Below are 26,513 nucleotides of genomic sequence, written 5' to 3' on the forward strand. Positions count from 1 at the left end.
TTACTGTAATTAGTTTCAGTCTCAACTCTGTAGTTACATTTTAATTATGAAGAAACTTACAAAGCTGTTGGCTCAGGCCTATAACCCCAGCACTCAGGAGACTGAGGCAGTTGGATCATCATGAATTCAAGACCAGCCTGGGCTACATAGTGAGTTCAGGACAGCCTGGGCTACAAAGTGAGAACCCCAGCTCAAAAAAAAAAAAAAAGAAGAAGAAGAAGAAAGGGAGGAAGGAAGGAAAGGAAAGAAAGAAAAAAGAAAACTTACAAAAACAAATGCTCTTACACTTACCATATAAAGACAACTTCCAACTGTTCTAACTATAACTCTTTCATGCCTGGTTTTAGAATCTTGATTGGAGCTGGCTATCAGAGTGATGTACTATTCATTCATTGTCTTCAAACCTATGGAAGTTGTTTCTACACATGCTGGAAATTCACTTTTCCTACATGCAATATTCTTTGCACACCGGTCAATGGAAGAAATGGCTATGAGCAGAAACTGCATGTGATGTGTGATTTTTCAAGCATAGTATTTTGAATAATTTGACCTCCAAACAGATAAAATTTTATTTTAAAAAGAAATCAATAGATTTACCTAACTGACTTTTTAAGTACTGCAACTACTTAGGAACATCATTGGTGACCTCTTTATCTTCAGAATTTATAAAATATTACTTTTTTAACTGACAGGAAATATACCTTCTAAAGTTTGAACTTTTAGGATACAGCCAAACTTAGTATTGGTATATAGAAAAGAAAACATCATCTAATGTGTAATTTCAGTAAAGTTGTCTACTTGTGTTTTTGTGGAAGACTGCTCACAAGTAAAATTGTACTTCTTAAAGAGTGAACCCTACCTCCTTGTGTTGTATTCAGCAAGTGCTGTTCCTGGCTTCATAAGGAGTAACCTTCCTATTGTTATAAATTTTACCAGACGTTTAATAGTACTACTCCCTTCTTACACAAGGGGTTGTGCGTGTGTGCCTTAACAAACTGACTGTAATAAATCAGCTCGTGTGCTATGTGTATATGTATTTAATGTGTACATTTAATATCAAAAAGAAGATTCCTGTTAATTTATAATGTTTCATTTGTAAAAATGGGTCATTTGTTTAAACAATTTTCATGTCTTGTCATACAAGTTTATAAAGGTCTGCATTCTTTATATGTAATTGTAATTTTAAAATCCAAGAAGTGCTGAGAACAAGATTTTCATAAGCTTGGTAACAAAAGTTAATTTGCTTCCAGATCTAATCTGGGCTGACATTGAATATATTTATCCCACTTAGTGTGAATATTCATTTATTTTGTTACATAAATATTAATGTTGATTATTGTGGGGGGTCCTGCCACAGACTTTTGAGGGCTAATGTAACATGGTATATGCACTGAATTATTTTTCTAAAATCTAAAAATTTCATATTTCTGAAACATCTGGCCTTGGATTTTCAGATAATGGATTGTGGATCTGTTGTTTTCTGTTAAATAATTTAGAAGGTATTATTTTTTCAGAAAATGTGAAATGCTTTTATATTCTAGGTCATTTTTCACTTCAAATATTAAATGATTTTTAAGTTACTTTTTGAATCTCCATTCATTATTTAAAAAAAAATCATAATCATGATTTAATACTGCTTGGGAAAATGTGATGGGTTGTACAATGGAATTGGAGCACAGAATAACATAATAGGCTCCTCCTTACATTCTTCAGGAATTAAGTAGGGCTTATAGGAAAGTAAGTATTGAGCAACTTCCTGGCTAGTATGTTTTCCCCTAAGATATTATCACTGTTATCTGTGTCTAAAAGCATGTTCAGATCTTGCTATATAAACTGAAAATAGTCCCATTCATCCTCATTTTGCCAGTGGTATCATTTTTCCATCCATTCAAGTTTGAAACTTTTGAGTTGTCTTTTTCTTTTAAACAGTTTCTCACTGCATAGCCCAGTCTGACCTCAAACTTGCCATCTTCCTGCCTCCAAAGTGCTGGGATTACAGGTTTATGCAACCCTACCTGGCTATCTTCTGTCTTTTTATTTTTTATTTTTTTTTAAATTTTTTTTTATTTATTTATTTGAGAGCGACAGACACAGAGAGAAAGACAGATAGAGGGAGAGAGAGAGAATGGGCGCGCCAGGGCTTCCAGCCTCTGCAAACGAACTCCAGATGCGTGCGCCCCCTTGTGCATCTGGCTAACGTGGGACCTGGGGAACCAAGCCTCGAACCGGGGTCCTTAGGCTTCGTAGGCAAGCACTTAACCGCTAAGCCATCTCTCCAGCCCTCTTCTGTCTTTTTAAATCATCAAATATTACTGATTCTTTAAAGATGATAATTCCATCCATGTTAAGTGTTATAATGGGCAAACTCTCTCTTGCTTTGGTAGTTATAGAAGGCTTTTCTTTTTAAAGGTGGGGTCTCAGTCTCTCTAAAAGATTTTTTAAGACAAAAAATTAGATCTGCAGAGATGGCTCAGCAGATAAAGGTGTTTGCTTGCCAAAGCCTGGTGGCCTGGGTTCAGTTCCCCAGTACCAGGTGCACAAAGTGGTGCCTGTATCTGGAGTTTGTTTTGCAATGGCAAGAGGCCCTGGCATGCCCATCCTCCCCGCTCTCTCCATGCATATAAATATTTTTTTTTTAATTTAGACTTTTTTCTCAGTTTATTAACATTTTTCCATGATTATAAAAAATATCCCATGGTAATACCCTCCCTCCCCCCCACTTTCCCTTGAAATTCCATTCTCCATCATATCCCCTCCCCATTTCAATCAATCTCTCTTTTATTTTGATGTCATGATCTTTTCCTCCTCTTATGATGGTCTTGTGTAGATAGTGTCAAGCACTATGAGGTCATGGATAACCAGGCCATTTTATGTCTGGAGGGAGCACGTTGTAAGGAGCCCTACCCTTCCTTTGGCTCTTACATTCTTTCTGCCACCTCTTCTGCATTAGACCCTGAGCCTTGGAAGATATGATTGAGATGTTACTCAGTACTCCAGTCACTTCTTTCCAGCACCGATACCTTCTGAGTCGTCCCAAGGTCACTGCCATCTGAAAAGAGAGGATTCTCTACCCAAAGTGAGCGTAGCATTAATATAAGGGTATGAATATTAAGAGAAGTGCTTACTGGGCAGTTTGATAAGCATAGTATATACATTTTTCCAGACATCAGCAGATGTTACACCCCTAGGGCTCATGACTTCCCTTGTTATAAGTCTTCAGTGTCAGGGATATATTCCCTCCCATGGAGTGGGCCTCCAGTCCAATTGGAGGGCAGTTGGTTTCCACCATGACAGATGTGCCACTATTGCACCTGTTGACTCATTTGGCCTGGCTGGCCAATTATAAGGCTTGCAGTGTCCACTATTGAGTATCTTCACGGGTGGTATTTCTTTCTCCCATTGAACTGCATGCAGAATGGCTTCTTCTAGCTTTCTGTCAGCTGGTCTACATGGAGGAGGTTATCAGCTCAGTTCCAGCAGGATTTCTCAGTGGCCTTGCAGCCCACGTATGTAGAGTCTTCAGCAATAGGGTCTTACTATCTATTCCTGGTGGGAAACCAAGGGCCTCGGCAATGGCCTGTAATGTTTTGGGGGCATCAGGGACCTCCCTGGCCCACAACTCACTGGAGGTATCCCACCCCTGGCACTGAAAATTTTCTAACAATGATCTATGGCTCCTGAGTGTTGCATTGTCCAAAACCAGAGGATTCCATATGATTTATTTGTATCCTCTTAGATTTTGATTAGCCCTCCCTCCACCTTTCCTTTACCCAATCTCTTCCCCTGACCTCACTTTGGGCATTTTCACCCCAGTTAATCTATTTTTAAAAAAATGTATTGGGCTGGAGAAATGGCTTAACAGATAAGGCGTTTGCTAAGGACACTGGTTTGATTCCCTAGAACCCATGTAAGCCATATGCATGAGGGGGCACATGTGAATGGAATTCGTTTGCAGTGGCTAGAGGCCCTGGCACACTCTCTATCTGCTTCTTTATCTCTCGAGTAAATAAATAAATAAAATTTTTAAAAAAAAATTTATCAAGACTAGTTGAAAAGAAGGTATTCAGTGGAGGGGGGATTTAGGAGGGGGAAGGGGCAGTATTCTCAAGGGATTATGATCGTGGTATACTGTCTGTATTTATGGAAGTTGTCAAAAGTTTAAAATATTTATTTGAGCCGGGTGTGGTGGCGCACGCCTTTAATCCCAGCATTCGAGAGACAGAGGTAGGAGGATCGCCGTGAGTTCAAGGCCACCCTGAGACTACAGAGTTAATTCCAGGTCAGCCTGGACCAGAGTGAGACCCTACCTCGAAAAACCAAAAAAAAAAAATATATATATATATATATGTATGTGTGTGTGTGTATATATATATATACACATACATACATACATACATACATACATACATATATATGTATGTATTTGAGAGAGAGAGACAGTCGGTGTACTAGGGCCTGTTTGCACTGCAAACTCCAGACAAATGTGCCACTTTGTGCACCTGGTTTTACATTGGTACTGGGGAATCAAACCCAGGCTATCAGGCTTTGCAAGCAGGTGTCTAACCACTGATCCCTCTCTCCATCCCACGTAGAAGGTTTTAATAATAAACATTTCTTGGCTACTTGTTGCTCAGAAGATAGTGAGCTAGATGGAAAGACCAGACAGTTTAAGGTTTTTGTTCTTTTGCTTTTTGAGACAGGGTCTTTCTCTGTAGGCCTAGCTGGCCTCAGACTTGCAGCAATCCTGCCTCTGTTTTCCAAGTGCTGAGATTATAGGCACCATGTGTCACCATGCCTGATTTATTAGAAAGTTGATAGTAGCAGTTTGTACATTATAATCATTATAATCAGGCCATCCACATGTAGTAATACTAATAGTAATACTTATTATTATTTTTGATTTTTTGAGGTAGGGTCTCACTCTGGCCCAGTCTGACCTGGAATTCACTATGGAGTCTCAGGGTGGCCTGGAACTCACTGCGATCCTCCTACCTCTGCCTCCCGAGTGCTGGGATTAAAGGTGCCATAATTATTTTCCAAAGGTTTTTTTTTTGTTTTAAAAATCATGCATGCATTATAATAATTGAATGATACATGTAAGTGCATTTGTTGAAGAGAAGTAACTAGACTGGGATAAGACATGCTTTAATGAAGACCTGAACGGATTCTGCTTATCCTCACTAAACACTAAATCTTGGGCATGCTGTTTCTCTACACAATGTTTCCATTTATCTGTTTCTACTCGCAGCTAGTTGCAGATTGACTGCTTTCCCATATTCCCTGTCCAAGATATTAGAAGACCTTCCATTCTTCATCAACCTTGTCCATCTGTGAACCCACCGCTGCTATCTTTGCAAAGCTAATACCATTTCTGCCCAACTGATTCTACTACAAAGGCCTCCTTTCCCTTGCATTCACCCGTCTCGCTCTAAACTCTACCTTTGTTAATGTCTGGTAATATATGTACAAAGTGCAGAATTGAAAATATGTATCTAGTTGGGAGGGGGTAAGTTTGTGGTGTAGGTATGCAATTCCTCCATCAGCAGAAAAATGTATTCCAGACTTCCCAACTTTGGTTCAAGCCTAGCCTACTGCCATTCCATTCCTTCGCTGTGCTTGCTGTTCCTTTTAGTATCCCTGAAAGGTAATCCTAGTTCCTCACTTTTCTACTTGCGTAGACCATTCTATTCCTATGTTCTGTGTGACTTTCATAAAGCCCTGTGGGTTATGTGGCACATAACGGGTACTCAATCCCTTCAATGAGGCAGTTAGATGGAAGTAGCTTCCTCTTCTGAAGTGCAGAATACACTTACTTGCACAAGCTTGCACACAAGGCTCTTGATAAATCACACCAGGACAAGGAACATTCAGAGTGAGGGAATGGATTCTCTGAGCAAAAACCAATTAACCAGATCCCTGCCGGCCGGTCCTCTGCCTTCCTGCTCAGTTCACACTACTCCCTTTCTGGAGTACCTTCTCGACAATGGCCTTGGCATCAACACACCTGTGTAAGAGATAGCGAGGCTGGGTGACCCGCAGAATTTTGTCCTGCCCGCTCCCCGTCTCGCTAGTCTGGGCGAGGAGGTGGGGCGGGGCGCTGCGTGGCTTTACGTCCTTGCGCAGCCGCAGTGCCGGGCAGGTGGGCGGGGCCGGCTGTTGGCAGCAGTTGGCGCGGGCGGGGAGGCGGCTGCACGTGCGGGCGGGGGCGATGCGTCACTGACCGGTGAGGCGCGGCGGAGGGGTCGAGCTCCCCTCGGAGCCTGCGGCCGGGCCCCTACTCGGTGCCTTGCTCTCGGGGAGCGGCTGGCGGGAGAGGTGGTGTCACGACGCGCGCCGAGCGGGGGCGAGCCGCACGGGCCGCCCGGGCGGACGGGTTAGCGAGGGCAGCGCTGGCTCCTGGAATGAATAAGCTGGGGCAGGGGCGCCGGACGTCCCCGCTCAGCCTGGAAAGGGCGTCGGGCCCCTGGAGGGTGAGGGTGGGAACTGAGAAGGGACGGGCCTGCCACTCCCGGGACTGAGGGTCCTCTCGTCCCTTCCCCAGAAGGAGCAAGGATGAATATGACTCAAGCCCGGGTTCTGGTGGCTGCAGTGGTGGGGCTGGTGGTTATCTTCCTCTACGCCTCCATCCACAAGATCGAGGAAGGACACCTGGCTGTCTACTACCGGTGAGCTCCTTGTGCAAGCAGCCCAAGTTCTGGAGCAGATGGAAAGGGGACTCGTCCGAGTGGAGTCTGGGAAGTTGTTTCCTCCAGCGGCGTCTGGGGAGCGCTCCAGTTCAGGAACGTGGTTTTCCTCCCAGCCTTCGGGGAAGTATGGGGTCAGAGCGCAGGCTTTCTGGAATCACCCTCCGGTGTTGAGCAGTTTAGTCCTCTCTGTTCGTTTTGTGCAGAGGTTAAGACTCCCTCGAGTAGGAAGCAGTCATTGTAACCGAGGAGAACTCATTTATAGTCCTTGCAGAATTTGTTGAGCAAGTCCCTGTCTTATCTAGGCTTTTAGTTGGTGATTAGGAAATCGGTGACCGTATTTATGACGCTTCCTTACTGGGGTTTTTATTTTTTCATTAAAAACCTCCTAGCATCTGGTGATGTCTTATAAGGTCTTAATGAGTATGACAGTGTTATATCCCTAGAGCTTAAGAAACAGAAGTACATTGACAGGTCACTTTTCACCCTTCTTACAGAGTTTTTTTCAAGTCAAGGTGAGGAAGAGTTTGGGTGGGAAGTGTTGCTGTCTGCTTGAGCTGGCATAGTTTTTCCTTCAGTATAATTACCACCAATTCCTTTTGGTATCAGCTGAGAAACGAATTTGTAGAGAAATAGGGATAGTGGTTTAGTTTTAAAAAAAAAAAAAGAGCTTTTCTTCTATTTGTTTTTCCATCGTCCTTCCCCAAAACTGGTATTTCTACTTTTAGATCTATCCTGAATCCTAGGAAAGTAATTTTAGTGGTGTTTTACCAGATGGAATTCTAGCATTAAAAAGTGACAGCTTATTCCAGATTTCCATCCAGTTTGGCATTGTCCTAACAATTACAGAAAGAATATCCCAAGATAGGGCTCTCCAAGAATCACTGGTGAACCTTGAACAGTTCATCTCATTTTAATTTTTATGATTTCTTTGCAAGTTTATTTATATTTTTAGGGAAAGAATCCAGGTTCTATGAATCTCCTGTTCAGTTTTTTGTATTTGCCCCTAAATACTTTTCATAATCTTCAGAGTGGTGTTGTCAAAGTTCTCACATTCTAGAATTTGTTGAGCAAGTCCTTGTCTTACCTAAAGCCTGAATCCTCTCACTAGTCATCTTTCCATGCTACATTTTTGTAGTTATAAGAAAGTTTTTATATTCTGAGGATTTAAATGAAGATAGATTAAAAGAACCATTAGACTCAGATATTTACTCCTTGTGTGAAAGTGTGTCTTTTCTTCAACCTAGTGATGAAATGTACTATGTGATTTGCCTCTAATATACAGTTAAAGTACTTTAGTTGAGAATCACTAAAATTTTTTCACAATTATTTGTCAGAAACTGAAAGACCAGAGAGAAGCCTTTGAGCTTGAGAGTAGTGCTGGACACCCAGAGGTATAGTTGATGGAGCTTATGAAACAAGGTGTGACATTGGCAGTTAAGTTTGATCGTTTCACCTTTTTAGGTGTGATAGATATTTTAAGCTGCAGTTGTTCACATGAATAATTCCTATTAGGGAAGCTTTAATAGGTTAGATGCATGAAGAAGATTGAATCTTTATTATAGCATTATGAATTTGTAAAGAACTTTGCTTGTTATAATTTTTTGCAGGGGAGGAGCTTTACTAACTAGCCCCAGTGGACCAGGCTACCATATCATGCTGCCTTTCATTACAACCTTCAGATCTGTGCAGGTGAGTGATTCCTAAGGATAGCAGATAGACAGGTGTAACAGGAGTTACCACACTTGTAGGTGGAGATGGATTTCCTTATTGCATAAGCAGATGTTGGTATTTACTTAAATGAAGGGGTAAAGGTTCAGAGTACAATTGTCATAGCACAAGCTATGGTTTCAAACTCCCTCTTGTGAAGTGAATTAAAAGTGTGAGCAAGACAGTTGGGAAAGGCTGACTTTTACAGTCTGTATGATGGTATTAGCGGATTTTCTGTTGTTACAATCAAAATAAAAGCAAGAATTAGGAACTAGAAATACAAACCAGTGATTACTTGATTAAGAATAATGTTTGGTTTCCATACAGGCAGGTTCCTAGGATATTGTTAACATGGAGTATTTGAGTTTTTATTCACAGCTTTTCTGCTTTACATGTTTTTGCTGGTGGAACCTTTGTGAATGTGGTATTTTGATAGCATCTCAGAATATTTAAATAAGTATCTGATTATTGAAAAGAGTGTCTTGGCCATGAGAGACATCAATCTTGTAACAAGATAACAAAATGGATTGGGCTGTGTCTACTTTCACAAACTTAGTATGATCACAAATCTTTGTATTCAGAAATTTTATCTACTATCTGCTGTCCATTTTTTCAGGAATTGGGAAAATTTAACTTGTAATTTTAATTTTAGGTTCTCTGCTAAGTGAGAGCTTAAGTGTAAATAACTAAATCCTTCCAGTCCCCTTTGAAATGGTTTAGGGAAAGCTCTTATCTGTTGAAGCAAAGTGTGGTCTTCTCCTCATAGTCACACTGATTTCCATATTCTTTCCCCATGTTTTAGTCATTCTGGCCTTTGTTAATGTTGTCTCTCTTCACTCACCATCTATTTCTTACTTCATTCTCTCATGTCTAAATCTTGCCAGCCCTTTTTTTTTTTAGACTCATTTCATTTTTTTTGTCTCTTCTCCCTATGGCTCTTAAAGCCTGCATTATAAATATTGGCCTTCAGTATTACTTCTTTTAATAAAGTTGCCTTGTATTGTTCTCTTAAATTTGTGTTTTCTTTCCAGAAAACCTTTAAGGTTCTTAAAGGCAGAAGTTGTAATTTACAAGCCGGGCGTGGTGGCGCACGCCTTTAATCCCAGCACTCGGGAGGCAGAGGTAGGAGGATCACCGTGTCTTTGAGGTCATCCTGAGACTACATAGTGAATTCCAGGTCAGCCTGGACTAGAGTGAGACCCTACCTCGACAAAACCGAACAACAAAAAAGAAGTTGTAACTTACTTGCATTTCTGGTTTTTCTTCTACTTTTGGCAGAAGTTGTTAAATTGAGCTTATTTCTCAGTAATAAACAGTGTGGTATAGTGGCTGACTTGTCTCTGCCACCAGTTTATTGCATAACTTTGATAAAATTACTTGTTGTCAACTTTATATTCTTTTATGAAAGAATTTTAATTACATGATTTCACCAACAACTTTAATAGTGAACTTAACAATGGCACCATCAGACCCTTAGAGAGAGGGGCTTTTTAAGATCTTGTTCAAAGTCAACTAAATCTGTTTCTGTATCTTGAATTTAGTGTGTTAAATAATACTGACGTAATGATACATGAAGGTAATAACATATTTTAGAATAAAATTAAATATAACAGACTATTGGGATGTATATAATAATAAACTTTCAGAAATACAGTGAAATTAGTAAAAATATTTCAATGTAAGCGACTATACTTTACATCTACAAAAAATGTAAATACTGGAGCCAGTGTGGCTAAACAGGAATGTTCTTCATATGTGAAACAGTAACAGTCTAAAAAATTACACTGATAAGACCCTTTTAAGAAACTGCTTCAACACATGAATTTGTGTTTTGCAGTTTTGAAAACACTTTAGAAAACAGTTGTATCTAAACAAATGATTTCACAGACTAAACTAATGTGGGGTTCTAATATGATGTACAGACAAAACATTTCTTAGGAAAATATTCAACCCTCGTAATACTTTGAGTGTGTAAAGTAAACATAGACTCACTTTTCTCCCTCATTAATTTTTTTGTATTTTTTTATGAGAGAGGAGAGAGAGGGAGAGATAATTGGTGCCCCAGGGTCACCAGCAACTGCATTCAAACTTCAGACACACGTGCCACTTTGTGCGCTTACGTGACCTTGTACATCTGGCTTATATGGGACCTGGAGAGTAGAGCCTGGGTTCTTAAGCTTCACAGGCAAGTGCCTTAACCACTAAGCCATCTCTCCAGCCTCTGCCCATTAATTTTTTTTTTAAAAAAAAAAGGTCTACTGTGTAGCCAAGACTTCCTACAGCTTGCTTCATAGCTGAGGCTAGCCTTATCCTACTGCCATAGCCTCTGGATTACTGAGATTTCAGGCATGTGTATCTGCAATATTCTCTCATATTTGTTTTTTTTTTCTTTTTTAAATAGTTTATAGGTATGTGTGGTTGGTGTGTGGCAACATATATTTTATGCACACATGTAGTACATATGCACAAGTATGCATAGATACACACACCCTGTATGCACATGGACAAAGGTCAGAAGAGGCTGTCAAGTGTCCTCCTCTATCACTCTTCATCTTATTTCCTTGAAACCAGTTTTCTCATGGGACTGTTACTTACCATTTTTGTGCTAGACAGACTGACTAACCAGCAAACCCCAGCAATTCTATGTCTACCCTCCTCTGCATTGGCATTACAAGTGTGCACAGACATGCCCAGCTTTTTAAAAAATAATTATTTGTTTGGGAGAAGAAAGAGAGACAGAGAGAATGGGCATACTAGGGTCTCTTATCACTGAAAACCAACTCCAGATATATGTGCCACTTTGTGCATCTGGCTGTACATGGGTACTGGGAAATCAAACGCAGGTCATTAGGCTCTGCAGGCAAGTGCCTTAATCACTGAACCATCTCTCCAGCCTCCATGCCCAGTTTTTGTGTGTGTGTGTTGGGAATAGAGCTTAAGCCCTCATGTTTTCACAGCAAGCCCTCTTACCCACTAAACCCTCTCCCTAGCCCCGAAAAATATTTTTTTACAAGCATAAAAGATTTTAAGAGCACAAAAGTATATAAAGATAGTACATTGAGTTGAAGATTTAATGTTGAACTCCTTATTCTTAGTTTAAAAAATGACTAGGCTGGGTGTGGTGGTGCACACCTTTAATCCCAACACTCTGGGAAACTGGGGTAGGAGGATTGCTGTGAGTTTGAAGCCAGCCTGAGATTACTTAAGTGAATTCCAGGTCAGACTGACTACAGTGAGATATTACTTTAAAAAACAAAAAAAGGGGGGTGTCTTCAAAGGCTCCTTAAATAGGAATATGTACTTTATTGAAAGTTGTTATAGGATTTTAAAAATTGAATTATTTTAATGTTTTGAAAGAAATAAAATATATTGAACTGGTCTGTTCATCAACCTTCCCCCTCACTTTACCTAGAGCTATCGCTAATGTTTACTATCACCCAAATCTATCAACCCAAGAGTATATGTCTTGGAATTTTATATTCAACCAAGTCTCTCATCTCATTTATTGTGTGTCTCCAGGATTATAGCTTTCATGGCCTTTACCGAATTAATGTAAATGTAAATAAATTTTATCTGTGTGTTTTGTTTATGTGTTTGTGTTTGCTTACATGCCTCTGGGTGAGACGAATAATGAGAATCATAGGAGCAAAGGAGTTAAGTCTTTTTTTCCCCCAGTAGTAGGGATCAAACCTAGGGTATAACACACACTAAGTAATCCCTCTACCCAGGAGCCACTTTCCCAGAACTACTTTTTCCCCCTTAATTTTCTAGTGTTGGGGATTGAACTCAGGGCTTTGTGCATGTTAGACAAGGGTTGTACCACTGGACTGTACTTGTTCCTGCCCCTACTCCTCCATTGAGTCTTACTGTTTCTCAGGCCAGTCTAACTTGTTGATCTTAGCCTTAAACTCCCAAGCAGCTGGGATCATACGCATGTGTAACCACTACAGACTGACTTTTAAAGGTTCAGTGATGATTTACATAATTTGGATTAAGGAAAGCCTGAACTCCCCAAGCAATAGTCAGAGCCCTCTACCTAAAATCCTCATGTTTTCTACTCAGTTCACCTCTCATCTGAACCATGCCTTCTGCTTTAGGTATATACTTAGTCTTGAACTGTCTGTGTTTGAATCAGACCTATGTTGAACTTACGGTGTTTTCCTGCCTCTTCTGTTCTCATTTCTCCCCATCTAGATTGATTGATTAATATTTCAATTCAAAGGGCTTTTAAGATTAGTATTTTATTCCATGTAACATTAACACCTAACACCTCAATGGATACTCTGATTTATACCTGTTATGGATAGCTTTTTAAGAAGTTTATCTCTTGTGCTAGATTGTGACTTCTTTGGGAACAGGGACTATATTCCATCAAATAACATGTTGCTGTGTGCTTGTTAAGGTGCAGTGTGTCCAGAACATACTCTAGGAAGTCATTCTGCTGCAAAGGTGTGTGACATGGCAAGGTGATTTGAGAATCAGATTATTGGGCTGGAGAGATGGCTTAGCAGTTAAGGCACTTGCCTGCAAAGCCAAAGGACCTAGGTTCAATTCCCCAGGACCCACATAAGCCAGATGCACAAGGAGGTGCACATGTCTGGAGTTCGTTTGCAGTGGCTAGAGCCCTGGCATGCCCATTTTCTCTCTCTCTCTCCCTCTTTCTCTCTCTCTCTCTTTCTCTACACCTGCCTATTCCTCTCTCTCAAATAAAAGTAAAATAAAAGCAATCAGATTATAGGTTCACTAGGAGGAAACAGTACTGGTGTTGGCACTATATTAAAAAAAGAAACTGGACAGAGCCAGGTGTGGTGTGTGCCTTTAATCCCAGCACTTGGGAGGCAGAAGTAGGAGGATCACCATGAGCTCAAGGCCACTGTTGTGGTCAGTTTCACATTGCTGACAGAAATCACCTGACCAAGAGCAGCTTGTGGGAAAAAAATGGTTTACTTTGGCTTACAGACTCAAGGGAAAGCTCCATGATGGTAGAGGAAAACGATGGCATAAGCAGAGAGGGTGGACATCACCTCCTGGACAACATCAGATGGACAACAATGAAAAGATAGTGTGCCATACACTAGCAAGGGGACACTGGCTATAATATAATATCCATAAGCCCGCCCCCAACAATACACTGCCACCAGGAGATGTTAGTTCCCAAATCCCCAACAGCTGGAAACCTAGCATTCAGAACACCTAGGTTTATGGGAGACACCTGAATCAAACCACCCCAGCCACTCTGAGACTGCCAAGTGAATTCCAGGCCAGCCTGGGCTAGAGTAAGACCCTACTTTTGAAACACCAAAAAAAGGGGAAACTGGACAAAACATGTGAAAGCACTGAATCTGTAACTATAAAACTGTAGCTTTGTTGCTAAGTTCCTGAGTAGCTTTGATTCATAGAGCACTTAAGTACATAAAGTAATTCTTCATGGTCAGTGTAAATAGTCATATTAGCAGTAGGATCTCATTTCAAAGGCAGGGTCTCACTCTAGTCCAGGCTGACCTGGAATTCACTATGTATTCTAAGGGTGGCCTTGAACTCATGGTGATCCTCCTACCTCTGCTCCTGAGTAATAAAATATGTACCACCAAGCCTTTTATTACTACTAGATATAAAAATAAATGACTACTCTTATAAGTAACCTTGGGGGACTGCAGTTAGGATGGCATTCTCCTGTACTTAGTGTCAGCAACTCCAGAGGTGTACCTCTGGGACCAGCAGTTTTTGGAAGATGCATGTCCTGTTTTGATGAGCTCTTTTTTTCCTCCCCAGACAACACTACAAACTGATGAAGTTAAAAATGTGCCTTGTGGAACAAGGTAAGTCTTCTCTTCCTGACCAGCCTCCCTTTAGTTCAGATTAAGTTCCTAGATATATGTCTCTTTAAAGCATTTCTTTTTCTCTTTTGTTTCGTTTATGAGAAAGTCCCACTACTTATGCCTAGCTGGCCTGTAATTTGTTATGTAGACCAGGCTGGCCTTAAATATGCAGCAATTCTCCTACCTCTGACTTCTGAGTGCCAGGATTACAGGTATATGCCTCCATGCCTGAATAAAATACTCACATAGGAATGACAACAGGGATTTCTACTTTTTACATTATTTAAACAAAGCTCTAAATAGGGGCTTTCTATCTTAGGAACAGTAGGATATTATTGAGAAAAGTGGAGTTTTAGCCGGGCGTGGTGGCGCACGCCTTTAATCCCAGCACTTGGGAGGCAGAGGTAGGAGGATTGCCGTGAGTTTGAGGCCACCCTGATACACCATAGTGAATTCCAGGTCAGCCTGGGCTATAGTGAGACCCTACCTCGAAAAACCAAAAAAAAAAAAAAAGTGGAGTTTTAGAGGCCTCACTTTGCATGCCACATCTTTACTCTTTTAATTGAATTTATTTTTAAATCTATTTTTATTTATTTGCAAGCAATGAGAAGGAATAAGAATGTATGTGCCAGTGCCTAGTGCTGCTGCAAACGAACTCCAGAAACATGTGCCACTTTGTACAACAGGATTTTTGTGGGTACTGGGGAATTGAACCCAGGCCATCAGGCTTTGTAAGCAAATGCCTCTAACCATTGAGCCATCTCCCCTGCCCCAACTTAATTTTCTTAGAGCAGATTCAGAATCACAGGAAAAATGAGCAGAAAGTGCACATTTTTCTGTGTACTCTGTCTGCCTATCAAACTTTCATTGACTTCTTTTAGCTTATTTCCCTTAAATCAGGTAATAAGATGTACATTGTAGTTATTGTAAGCACTGGAATTAGTGTGTTTGAAATATATAGTGTAAACTTGGCTCAGAGTAGATGTTCATACTTTTTATTGACAACCTCCATTCATAAACACCATGTACCCTGACCATATTCCCCTCCCACAAACCTTTAAAAGATGTTTTAAAATTAACTCATTCTGCCGCCTTCTCTCTCTCATTAAATGCCATCTAATTTAGAGTTTCTGATTCAGTAGGTCTCGAATAAGGCCTGAGAGATCCTTTATTTCTATCAAACTACCTAATTGGTACCTTATGCTTCCCTTTGAAATTTGCTACCTTAAAAAAGGTTTAGGGAAAGAAAGGCAAGTAAAGCCTAAGTTATTTCTAAAGTATACTCACTACATTGAATTGTCTCAAACAAAGAATGTGAAATGGAAGATTTTTTTTATTTTTAATTTTTTATGTTTTTCATGGTACGGTGTCATTCTAACTCAGGCTGACCTGGAATTCACTGTGTACTCTCAGGGTGGCCTCACACTCACAGCGATCCTCCTACCTCTGCCTCCCAAGTGCTGGGATTAAAGGCGTGTGCCACCATGCCTGGCTCCAGCTGTATTTTTTTTAATTACCTGTTTCAAGTGACTTAATATCTTAACTGTTTCAAACTTACAAAGAAAGATACTATTGATGTGACATGTATTGATGGACAGTTCTCCCTAGAACTACCTATAGCTTTCTTTTATGGATTCCTCTGTGATGACTCACAGTTTTCTTTTTTTTTTTTTTTTTTCCTTTTTTTAGTGGTGGGGTCATGATCTACATTGACAGAATAGAAGTAGTTAATATGTTGGCTCCTTATGCAGGTATGTTACCTATCTATTATAGTGAGTTTTTTTTTTAATATAATTATAACCAGAATGTTTATAACTGAGGAAGGCATAATATACTTTTAAAGTTCTACAATCTCAGTAACTACTGATTAATATGAAAATAATGATTGGGGGATGGAGAGATGGCTCAGTGGTTAAAGGACTTGCATGCAAAGCCTGACAACCTAGGTTCATTTCCCCAGTACCCACATAAAGCCAGATGCACAAGATGGCACATGCATCTGGGGTTCAATTGCAGTGACTAAAAATCCTGGCACACTCATTCATATTCTTTCTCTTTGCTTCTTTCTCTCTCAAATAAAACAAACATTTTTTAAAATAATGATTGGAATATATCCCATTTCTATGCAGTAGACAATAGAAATGAGTCATAAAATTCAGCAACCTTATGAGTTATTTTTTGCTGAAATTAGTGTCTCTAAGAGCAAGTGTTTCTGGAATGGAAAAGCAGCATTTTATCTAGTTAAGATAAGAGATGGCTTCCTTGTATGCTAAAAATCTGCAACTGATCAGTTTCCTAGGTCACACTGATTTGCTACCATAGAAAAGTTTTTTCTAGTGGACTTTTGTGATAACATACAAAGCAATCTAAAACTCCTAAGTGTAGGGAAAGCATTTTTTGGGGGAAGGTAAAAGATGAAAACAAGGGGTGGAGAGATGGCTCAGTGGTTGAAGCACTTGCCTGCAAAACCAAAGGACCTGGGTTCAGTTCCCTAGTACCCACATAAAGCCAGATGCACAAGGTGGCACATACACCTATGTTGCAGTCAGGGTCGCGTTGCTGGCAGAAATCACCCGACCAAGAGCAGCTTGTGGGAAAACATGGTGTATTCTGGCTCACAGACTCTAGGGAAAGCTCCATGATGTCAGAGGAAAACAATGGCATGAGCAGAGGGTGGACATCACCCCTTGGCCAACATCAAGTGGAGAACAGCAACAGGAGAGTGTGCCAAACACCGGTAAGGGGACACTGGCTATAATACCTATAAGCCCACCCCTAACAATACGCTGCCTCCAGGAAGCATTAATTCCCAAATCTCCATCAGCTGGGAACCTAGCATTCAGAACACCTAAGTTTATGGGGGAACACCTGAATCAAACCACCACAGCCTGGGAGTTCATTTGCAGTAGCTGGAGGCCCTTGTGCACCCATTCTATCAGCTTCTTTCTCCCTCCCTCCCTCCCTCCCCCCTCCTCCCACTCTTTCTCTTTCAAATAAATAAAATATTTTTTAAAGCCTTAATTTCAAGTTCTACAAACAAAATATACTGTTTGGCATGCCTGATATGTCAAGGATACTATGTTTGGCAAGAATAATTTTGAAAGGTAAAATTACAGCATTTTTTTGTTTAAAAAAAAAAACTTCTCTAACCAAAAGTGAGAGTAGCATTAATATATGGGTATGAAGATTAAGAGAAGTGCTTACCGGGCAGTTTGGTGAGCATAATATATACATTTAGCCAGACACAAGTAGGTGTTATACCTCTAGGGCTCATGACGTCCCCCATCATAGATTTTCAGTATCAGGCATGTATTCCCTCCTATGGAGTGGGCCTCTAGTCCAATTAGAGAGCCATTGGTTTCTCCCATAACAGACATACATGCCACCCATTGCCTCATTTGGCCTGGCTGGCCAAATTTAAGACTTGCAGTGTCCAGTGTTGTTTAACTTCACTGGTGGCTTCTCTCTCACCCATGGAACTGCATGCAGCATAGATTTTTTTTTTTTTTCTTCTAGTTTTCTGTCAGCTGGTCTACATGGAGGAGGTTTTCAGCTCAGCTTCAGCAGGGTTTCTCAGTGACCTTGCAGCCCAAGTATGCAGAATCTTCAGCAATAGGGTCTTACCATCTATTCCTGGTGGGAAACCAAGAGCTTTGGCAATGGCCTGTAATGTTTAGGGGGCATTAGAGACCTCCCTGGTCAACAACTCACTGGAAAATATTCCATCCCTGGCACTGAAAATTTTCATAGTAACAGTCTCTATGGCTTCTGAATGTGCCATTGTCCAGAAGAGTAGGTTTCATATGACTTATAAATGCCCTTTCAGATTTTAATTAACTCTCATCCCATTTTTCCTTTATTCAATCTATTCCCCTGACCTCATTTAGGCCTCTCCACCCCAGGTAATCTGTTTTTTTACGTACATATATACAATACTGTCCTCTTAAGTCCCCCCCCCCTTGTGTCTACACCACTTCTAGATGGTTCCTTTTCTTCCCCTAAATAGTCCCTTCTTTTGTTTTCATGTCACGTGTATTTCACTATCCTCTTTTCCTCCACTTTTTTTTTCTCTCTTTTTGTTGTTTATATTTGGTTGGTTTTTCAAGATGGGGTCTTGCTCTAGCCCAGGCTGACCTGGAATTCACTGTGTAGTTTCAGGGTGGCCTCAAACTCATGGCAGTCCTCCTACCTCTGCCTCCCAAGTGCTGGGATTAAAAGCGTGTGCCAGCATGCTCAGCTGCCACTTTCTTAAGATATCTCCCCCCTCTCTATGATCCCCTTTCTCATTTCATGACCTACACACTTATATACAATTGTAAATCTAAGTTCCACACAGGAGAGAAGGCATGCAGTATTTGATATTTTGAATCTGGGTTTATTATGCTTATTTCCAGTTCTATCTATTTTCCTGAAAATGTATGGTTTCACTTCTCTTTATAGCTGCATAAAATTCTATTGTGTGTATATGCCACATTTTCATTATATATACATCTGTTGATGGACAGGTAGGCTAGTCCTGTTTCCTAGCTAATTGTGGGAATAAACATGGTTGTTCAAATATCTCTGTGGTATGTTCATTTAGATCTGGGTTTATACTTAAGAATGGTCCTATGGTAGTTCTACTTTTACTTTTTTTTTTTTTCAAGGTAGGGTCTCACTCTAGCCCAGGCTGACCTGGAATTCACTATGTAGTCTCAGGGTAGCCTCGAACTCATGGTGCTGTGATTAAAGGCGTATGCCACCACGCCCGGCTTACTTTTACTTTTTTGAGAAACATCCATACTAATATCCATAGTGACTGTACAAGTAAAAGCTACCTTTTAAAAAATTCTTTTTTATTTTTTATTTGCAAGGAGAGAGGGAGAGGGAAGGACGGAGGGAGAGAAAATGGGTACTCCGGGGACTCTAGCCACTGTAAATGGACTCCAGATGTATGTACCACTTTGTGTATTGCAGGCAAGCACCTTAACCACTGAGCAATCTCTCTAGCCTGAAAGCTGCCTTTTTGTTTGTTTTTCTTTTTCAAGGTGGGGGTCTCACTCTAGCCCAGGCTGATGTGGAATTCACTATGTAGTCTCAGGGTCCTATGCAAGGCAATCGTCCTATCTCTGCCTCCAAAGTACTGAGATTAAAGGCATGCACCACCATGCCCAGCCCAAAGCTACCTTCTTGAAAATGAATGATTTAATTTTTTTTTTTTTTTTCGGTTTTTGGGGGTAGGGTCTCACTCTAGCTCAGGCTGACCTGGAATTCACTGTGTATTCTTAGGCTGCCTCGAACTCACTGTGACCCTCCTAAGTGCTGGGATTAAAGGTGTGCACCACCACACCCAGCTATTTATTTATTTTCAACTGCTTTCTTCTATACCCTTGGTTCCTCAATTCCCTCCTTCTTTACCTCTGGGCTGATGTTTTCCTTCTAATAATTGCCTTATGCTTTTCTGCCTCTTAGTTCATCTTCAACTATTGCTAAAGTACAAAGCTGTTTTGTACCCTTTTAAAAAAAATTATTTAGTTATTTGTAAGCAAAGAGAGATAGAGAGGAGAGAGACAGACAGAATGGGCACATCAGGGCCTCTAGCCACTGCAGACAAACTCCAGATGCATGTGCCCCTTGTGCATCTGGTTTACTTGGGGCCTGGGGAATTGAACCTGTCTCCTTTGGCTTTGTAGGCAAATGCCTTAATCGCTAAGCCATTTATCCAGCCCTTGTGCCTTTTCTTGAAAATTGCCTCCAAAATAGTATATGCCTTCCTTGATATGAAATTGAGGTCTTCCTATTGTGAATGCAAGAAAATTTGGAATATTGAGCCCAAGAAAGGCTTCAGGGTTTGTGAGTTGTAATTTTTATTTTTACTATTTTGTTGATAATTTCCCCCATGACAATGTAGCACTCTTACTGTGGGTGAATTTGAAGATAGCTGGGTCATTGTTTGGTGAAAAAACAAGGTTTGTACCTCTCCTTCAGTGTTTGATATTGTGAGGAACTACACTGCAGATTATGACAAGACTTTAATTTTCAACAAAATTCACCATGAGCTGAACCAGTTTTGCAGTGCCCACACACTTCAAGAAGTTTACATTGAATTGTTTGGTAAGTGTCTTGCTTATTTAAAATATGTAAACAGCCAATTAGAAATCTTGTTTGACTTTTTAATTGATGCCTTAATGTTAGTAACCTTGTGCTATTTGAGTATTTCTAATGAATTCGTAGTACATAGACCAGTTGTCTTTTTTTATCTTTTATTTTATTTATCCTTTTTAAAAATATTTTTATTTGTTTGAGAGTGACAGACAGAGAGAAAGAGGCAGATAGAGAGAAAGAGAATGGGCGTGCCAGGGCCTCCAGCCACTGCAAACGAACTCCTGACGCGTGCATCCCCGCGTGCATCTGGCTAACGTGGGTCCTGGGGAATCGAGCCTCGAACCGGGGTTCTTAGGCTTCACAGGCAAGCGCTTAACTGCCAAGCCATCTCTCCAGCCCCAGTTGTCTTTTTTAAATACTCTTTTTTTTCCCCAGTTTTTCAAGGTAGGGTCTTGCTCTAGTCCAGGCTGACCTGGAATTCACTGTGTAGTCTCAGGCTGGTCTCAAATTCACAACAATCCTCCTACCTCTGCTTCCTTAGTGCTGGGATTAAAGGTGTGCACCACCACCCCCAGCTAAAACATTTTTGTGTTTATTTTGGAGGGGGTCGGTGAGAATGAGCACACCAAGGGTTCCAGCCACTGCAAACAAACTCTAGGTGCATGCGCCACCTTGTGCATCTGGCTTACATGGTTCCTGGGCAATTGAACCTGGGTCCTTTGGCTTTGCAGGCAAGCACCTTAACTGCAAAACCATCTCTCCAGGTCACTTTTTTATTAAAAACTTTATTTGTGTATTGTGTTTTGTTTTTACTGTGTTAACTTACTAAAAATTAGTTGTACTAGCCAGGAAGTACTACTAGCTGTACTACTGAGGAAGGTGAAGCAGTAGAATTGTGCATTTTAGGCCAGCCTGGGCTTCATAGCAAAATCCAGGCCAGCATGAGCTACGTAGTAAGACCTTGTCTCCAAAGAATTTGTAAAAACAAAAAGGGTATTATAGGCCTGAAATAAGGTACTAAAGACCCAGACTTTCATATGTTTAAGCTTTAAAACAGAGTAAGACTATGGCAACTAAGTTTGATACTGACTCGTTTTGTTGCTAATAATATAATACTAAATTGAGTATCATGAAATCTATTGTCTTGGCCTACAAAACAGATCAAATAGATGAAAACCTAAAGCAAGCGCTGCAGAAAGACTTAAACATCATGGCCCCGGGCCTAACTATACAGGTAAGCTCTTTTCCTATGGAAGTTCTCTGAGGGTCTTGAAAACTTCCAGTTTAATCTTCTTTTCATAAGATTGTTTATTTAGCAATCAGTTAAATTAATTACGACAGTAATTTACAAAATACCTTTCTCAGTTCAACTTTAGATTTCTGACAAAGCATTCTCTTGTAGCTTACCATGAATGGCATGTTCTTGTGATTTTTTTATTTTTAACTAAATGAAGCACTTTATTAACCCAGCATCCTTTGTCTCAGTGTTTTTTGTTGCACCTGCCACCAACAAGTCTGTTCAGATCTCACTGTCCCTGAGGTGCCAGCTTCTGGCCTCTGTCTTGGTCCTTTTCCACCATTTTCAGCCCTTCGAGGACTTGGTGTGCCACACTCTTAAAGCCTGAACTTCAGTGACTGGGTATGACTCTGCCATATCTCTGATGTCTTCCATAGATCTTGGACATGGAGCTAACCCTGTCACTGCCCTGGAGGTACATGTGTCCTGTGTAAAATCAGTTCTTATTGTAGGGGCAAGCTGTTTATTTTTTTCCAGCTTGACTGTCTACACCTTTTGGGGACTTTGAGCTTTCTGGACTTCTTGATGAAGGCTGCTGGAGCCTGATTAAGTCCTGCTGGTTTCCGTCTTTTAAGTAACTCCAGGAATTGTATGGCCTCCATGCTGCCAGCCAGGGGAAAGAGAACAGCCGGGTGTCCTGGGCATACAACTCGGCCTCTTGTGAACTCTTTGAACTGATAAGCTAAGGCTCTTACAAGGAAACAGAATTCATATTGCTTCCATGTGTGTGGCATTTTTAAACACAATATGATTATTATCAGTGTAAGTGTACATTGCCCTCAGTAAGATCATGAAAAGGAGTTTTATATATAAGAATTGAACAATAGTTCTAGACAAAACAAATGTCATGGAGCATTACTTGACAGATATTCATTAGATGATGACTACTCTTAAGTGTGATGATAGTAAAAGCATATTTTTAATGAAGGTTGTAAATTTATATGGCCATAAAGGAATGAGAAAACTTATTTGAAAACAGGCTATGCATGCCTAAAATCCCAGCACGAAGGAAGCAGAGGAAGTAGAATCACGAGTTCAGCCTCACTGCATCGTGTGAGACCCTATCTCAGAAAACCCAAGAGGAGAGGAGGGTTCAGTTGCACTCTTGCCAAGAGTGTGCATTCACTGGTGATTGTACGCGTGCTTATAAAGTAAACGTAAAAGATGGGCAGGGTTTTTCCTGTGGCCTCATTTTTTGCCATTCTCTCAGTTGCATGTGGGTAAGCCACCAAAGTCAAGGGGTCATTTGAAATGTCCAAAGGGTTACTTTGTAAAATCCTTTTTTTCCACATCCCCGCCAACATTTATGATCATTTGATTTCATGATGGTGGCCAATCTGACAGGAGTGAGATGGAATCTCAATGTAGTTTTAATCTGCATTTCCCTGATGACTAGTGACGTAGAACATTTTTTTAGATGCTTATATGCCATTCGTATTTCTTCCTTTGAGAACTCTCTATTTAGCTCCATAGCCCATTTTTTGATTGGCTTGTTTGATTCCTTATTATTTAACTTTTTGAGTTCTTTGTATATCCTAGATATTAATCCTCTATCAGATATATAGCTGGCGAAGATTTTTTCCCATTCTGTAGGTTGCCTCTTTGCTTTTTTCACTGTGTCCTTTGCGGTGCAAAATCTTTGTAATTTCATTAGGTCCCAGTGGTTAATCTGTGGTTTTATTGCCTGAGCAATTGGGGTTGTATTCAGAAAGTCTTTGCCAAGACCAATATGTTGAAGGGTTTCCCCTACTTTTTCCTCTATCAGTTTCAAAGTTTCCGGTCTGATGTTAAGGTCTGTAATCCATTTGGACTTAATTCTTGTGCATGGCGAGAGAGAAGAATCTATTTTCATCCTTCTGCAGATATTTATCCAGTTTTCAAAACACCATTTGCTGAAGAGGCTGTCTCTTCTCCAATGAATATTTTTGGCATTTTTATCGAATATCAGGTGGCTATAGCTACTTGGGCTTACATCTGGGTCCTCTATTCTGTTCCACTGATCTACATGTCTGTTTTTGTGCCAGTACCATGCTGTTTTTGTTACTATGGCTCTGTAGTGTAGGTTAAAATCAGGTATGGTGATACCACCAGCCTCTTTCTTGTCTTGAAATATTCTTACTCCTCATTAATTTTAATAGATGATTTGATAGGAATGACAATGTTACCTAGTTATTTACTTTCATGGCTTGAAATAGATCATCCAAAACTTCCTGGTTTTTAAGAGTTGCTGGTGACAGGTGTGAATGTTTCTACCTCTGTATGTAAGTTGGCTCTTTTCTCTTACAAATTTGAATATTGTTTCTTTGCTTTGTATTTTTCACATCTTGACTATGATACTCCCTGGAGAGGTTCTCTGGCCATGTCTTCTTGGAGTTCTAAATGCTTCCTTTGTTTTGGTATCTATTTCTTCTTCTGGGCTTGGCCAGCTCTCAGCTGTGCTTTCATTGACTAGGTTGTCAGGGCCATTTGATTTTTATCTCAGCTCCTTTTGTCTTGTGAATTCTTAGGTGTAGTTTCTTGAATGTTGTATCCTAGACTTCTTAGTTTTTCTCATTTTTCAGGTTATTTTTTCTTTATATATGTCTGTATGCATTATTGTTTCTACCTTGTCCTCCACCACTGTATTTGCTCTGCTTGGTTTTGTCTTTTGATGATGCTTTCTGCATGATTTTATTTTTTATTTTTTTAATTTTTTTAATAAAGATGTTGATCAAGGAAGTCTCTGTACATCTTTTGTGGGAACACTGCAATATCTGGTGAGACATATATCATTTCTTTGAATTTAAGTATATAAAAGTCTCATTTCTTTTTTTTTTTAATTTTTATTAACATTTTCCATGATTATAAAATATATCCCATGGTAATTCCCTCCATCCCCACCCCCACACTTTCCCATTTGAAATTCCATTCTCCATCATATTTCCATGAAGAAAGCCTTTGGAATTTTGATAGGGATTGCATTAAATGTGTAGATTGCTTTAGGTAAGATTGCCATTTTCACAATATTGATTCTTCCAATCCAGGAACAAGGGATGTTTCTCCACTTTCTAGTGTCTTCTGCAATTTCTCGCTTGAGTGTTTTAAAGTTCTCATTGTATAGATTCTTTACTTCCTTGGTTAGGTTTATTCCAAGGTATTTTATTTTTTTTGATGCAATTGTGAATGGGAGTGATTCTCTGATTTCATCCTCTGTGTGTTTGTTGTTAGCATATATGAAGGCTACTGATTTCTGTGTATTTATTTTGTATCCTGCTACATTGCTGTAGGTTTTGATCAGCTCTAACAGCTTGCTAGTAGAGTCTTTAGGGTCCTTTATGTATAGAATCATGTCATCTGCAAATAATGATAACTTGATTTCTTCCTTTCCAATTTGTATCCCTTTTATGTGTGTCTCTTGCCTTATTGCTATGGCTAAGACTTCCAAAACTATATTAAATAGAAGTGGGGACAGTGGACACCCTTGTCTTGTTCCTGATTTTAGTGGAAAAGCTTCCAGTTTTTCCCCATTTAGTAATATGTTGGCTGTAGGCTTGTCATAAATAGCCTTTATTATATTGAGATATGTTCCTTCTATTCCCAGTCTCTGTAGGACTTTTATCATGAAGGGATGTTGGTCTGCATGATTTTAAATTTGATGAATTGATATTTTTCACTTATAGAATTTCAGTTTGATTTTTTTTCTCAGTGTCTCAATTTCATTGCTGAATATTTCCTCCATGTTTTTTTTAATTTTTTTAAAAGTTATTTATTTATTTGAGAGTGACAGACACAGAGAGAAAAACAGATAGAGGGGGAGGAGAGAATGGGCGCGCCAGGGCTTCCAGCCTCTGCAAACGAACTCCAGACGCGTGCGCCCCCTTGTGCATCTGGCTAACGTGGGACCTGGGGAACCGAGCCTTGAACCGGGGTCCTTAGGCTTCATAGGCAAGTGCTTAACCGCTAAGCCATCTCTCCAGCCCACCTCCATGTTTGATTTATTTATTTATTTATAATTTTAAAGTAGAGAGCATGGGTATGTGAGGGCCTCTAGCTGCTGCACAAAAAGACTCTAGATGCATGCACCACTTCATGCATCTGACTTTACATGACTTTACACGGGTACTAGGGAATCAAACTTCCTATATCTGTATGTCTCCTCCCTGCTATGGCTAGGGAAGGGGCTGTTAAGAATATCTCAGCTTCAGATTCCTTTACCACACTTCTGCTGCTGTCTCTCGGTCTGTGCAGCTTGGGGTCTGTTGTTCCTATTCTGCTGTATCATGTCTCACTTTCTGCCTACTCTTTCCAGGGTCCTGATGGACCCCTTGCTCTAAGAGGGCAATAATGAGTGAAGGAATGATGGTCATTTCTAGGTCTAGAGATTGCTCGGTGGTTAAGGTGCTTGCCTGAAGAGCCTAATGGCCTGGGTTTGATTCCCCAGTACCCACTTAAAGCCAGATGCACAAAGTGGTGGAAGCATCTGGAGTTCGTTTGCAGTGGGTAGAGGTCCTGGCATACCCATCTATTCTTTCTGTCTCTCTCTCTGTGTTTCTCTCCCTCCCTGCTTGGAAACAAATGAAAACAATAAAAAGAAATTTTTCTTTTTTTAAATTTTTTTTAATCCATTATTTATTTATTTATTTATTTGAGAGCGACAGACACAGAAAGACAGACAGAGGGAGAGAGCGAGAGTGGGCGCGCCAGGGCTTCCAGCCTCTGCAAACGAACTCCAGACGCGTGCGCCCCCTTGTGCATCTGGCTAACGTGGGACCTGGGGAACCGAGCCTCGAACCGGGGTCCTTAGGCTTCACAGGCAAGCGCTTAACCACTAAGCCATCTCTCCAGCCCGAAATTTTTCTTTTTTAATGGGGAACTTTATTGTGTGAAAATTTCTCTTAATTATAAATTTCCATACTTGAACATAATATAATTTGATCATAA

The 26,513-nt window shown here is 40.3% G+C and overlaps 2 protein-coding genes across 7 annotated transcripts in view; both read left to right on the plus strand.

Moving 5' to 3' along the window:
- Chuk (component of inhibitor of nuclear factor kappa B kinase complex) overlaps nucleotides 1–1,580 on the plus strand; it is a 45,366-nt gene extending 43,786 nt beyond the window's left edge. For 2 of the 4 annotated variants that reach the window (XM_045132169.1, XM_045132179.1), the window contains exon 21: nucleotides 348–1,580. In XM_045132169.1, coding sequence (XP_044988104.1) covers nucleotides 348–377 — 30 coding nt within the window. In that variant the 3' untranslated portion in view covers nucleotides 378–1,580. The remainder of the gene's footprint in view (nucleotides 1–347) is intronic. The other 2 variants (XR_006633158.1, XR_006633160.1) reach the window with 1 other exon arrangement.
- Nucleotides 1,581–6,178: 4,598 nt separating this feature from the next.
- Erlin1 (ER lipid raft associated 1) overlaps nucleotides 6,179–26,513 on the plus strand; it is a 46,381-nt gene continuing 26,046 nt past the window's right edge. For 2 of the 3 annotated variants that reach the window (XM_004669874.2, XM_045135069.1), the window contains exons 1-7: nucleotides 6,179–6,223; nucleotides 6,542–6,665; nucleotides 8,294–8,375; nucleotides 14,166–14,212; nucleotides 15,902–15,963; nucleotides 20,180–20,305; nucleotides 21,457–21,530. In XM_004669874.2, the coding sequence (XP_004669931.1) occupies nucleotides 6,553–6,665; nucleotides 8,294–8,375; nucleotides 14,166–14,212; nucleotides 15,902–15,963; nucleotides 20,180–20,305; nucleotides 21,457–21,530 (504 nt within the window). In that variant the 5' untranslated portion in view covers nucleotides 6,179–6,223; nucleotides 6,542–6,552. Of the gene's footprint in view, nucleotides 6,224–6,247; nucleotides 6,374–6,541; nucleotides 6,666–8,293; nucleotides 8,376–14,165; nucleotides 14,213–15,901; nucleotides 15,964–20,179; nucleotides 20,306–21,456; nucleotides 21,531–26,513 lie in introns of those variants that run through there. The other variant, XM_045135064.1, reaches the window with a different exon arrangement.

This window comes from Jaculus jaculus, chromosome 1 (assembly GCF_020740685.1).
Source record: "Jaculus jaculus isolate mJacJac1 chromosome 1, mJacJac1.mat.Y.cur, whole genome shotgun sequence".
Classification (NCBI taxonomy): Eukaryota; Metazoa; Chordata; class Mammalia; order Rodentia; family Dipodidae; genus Jaculus; species Jaculus jaculus.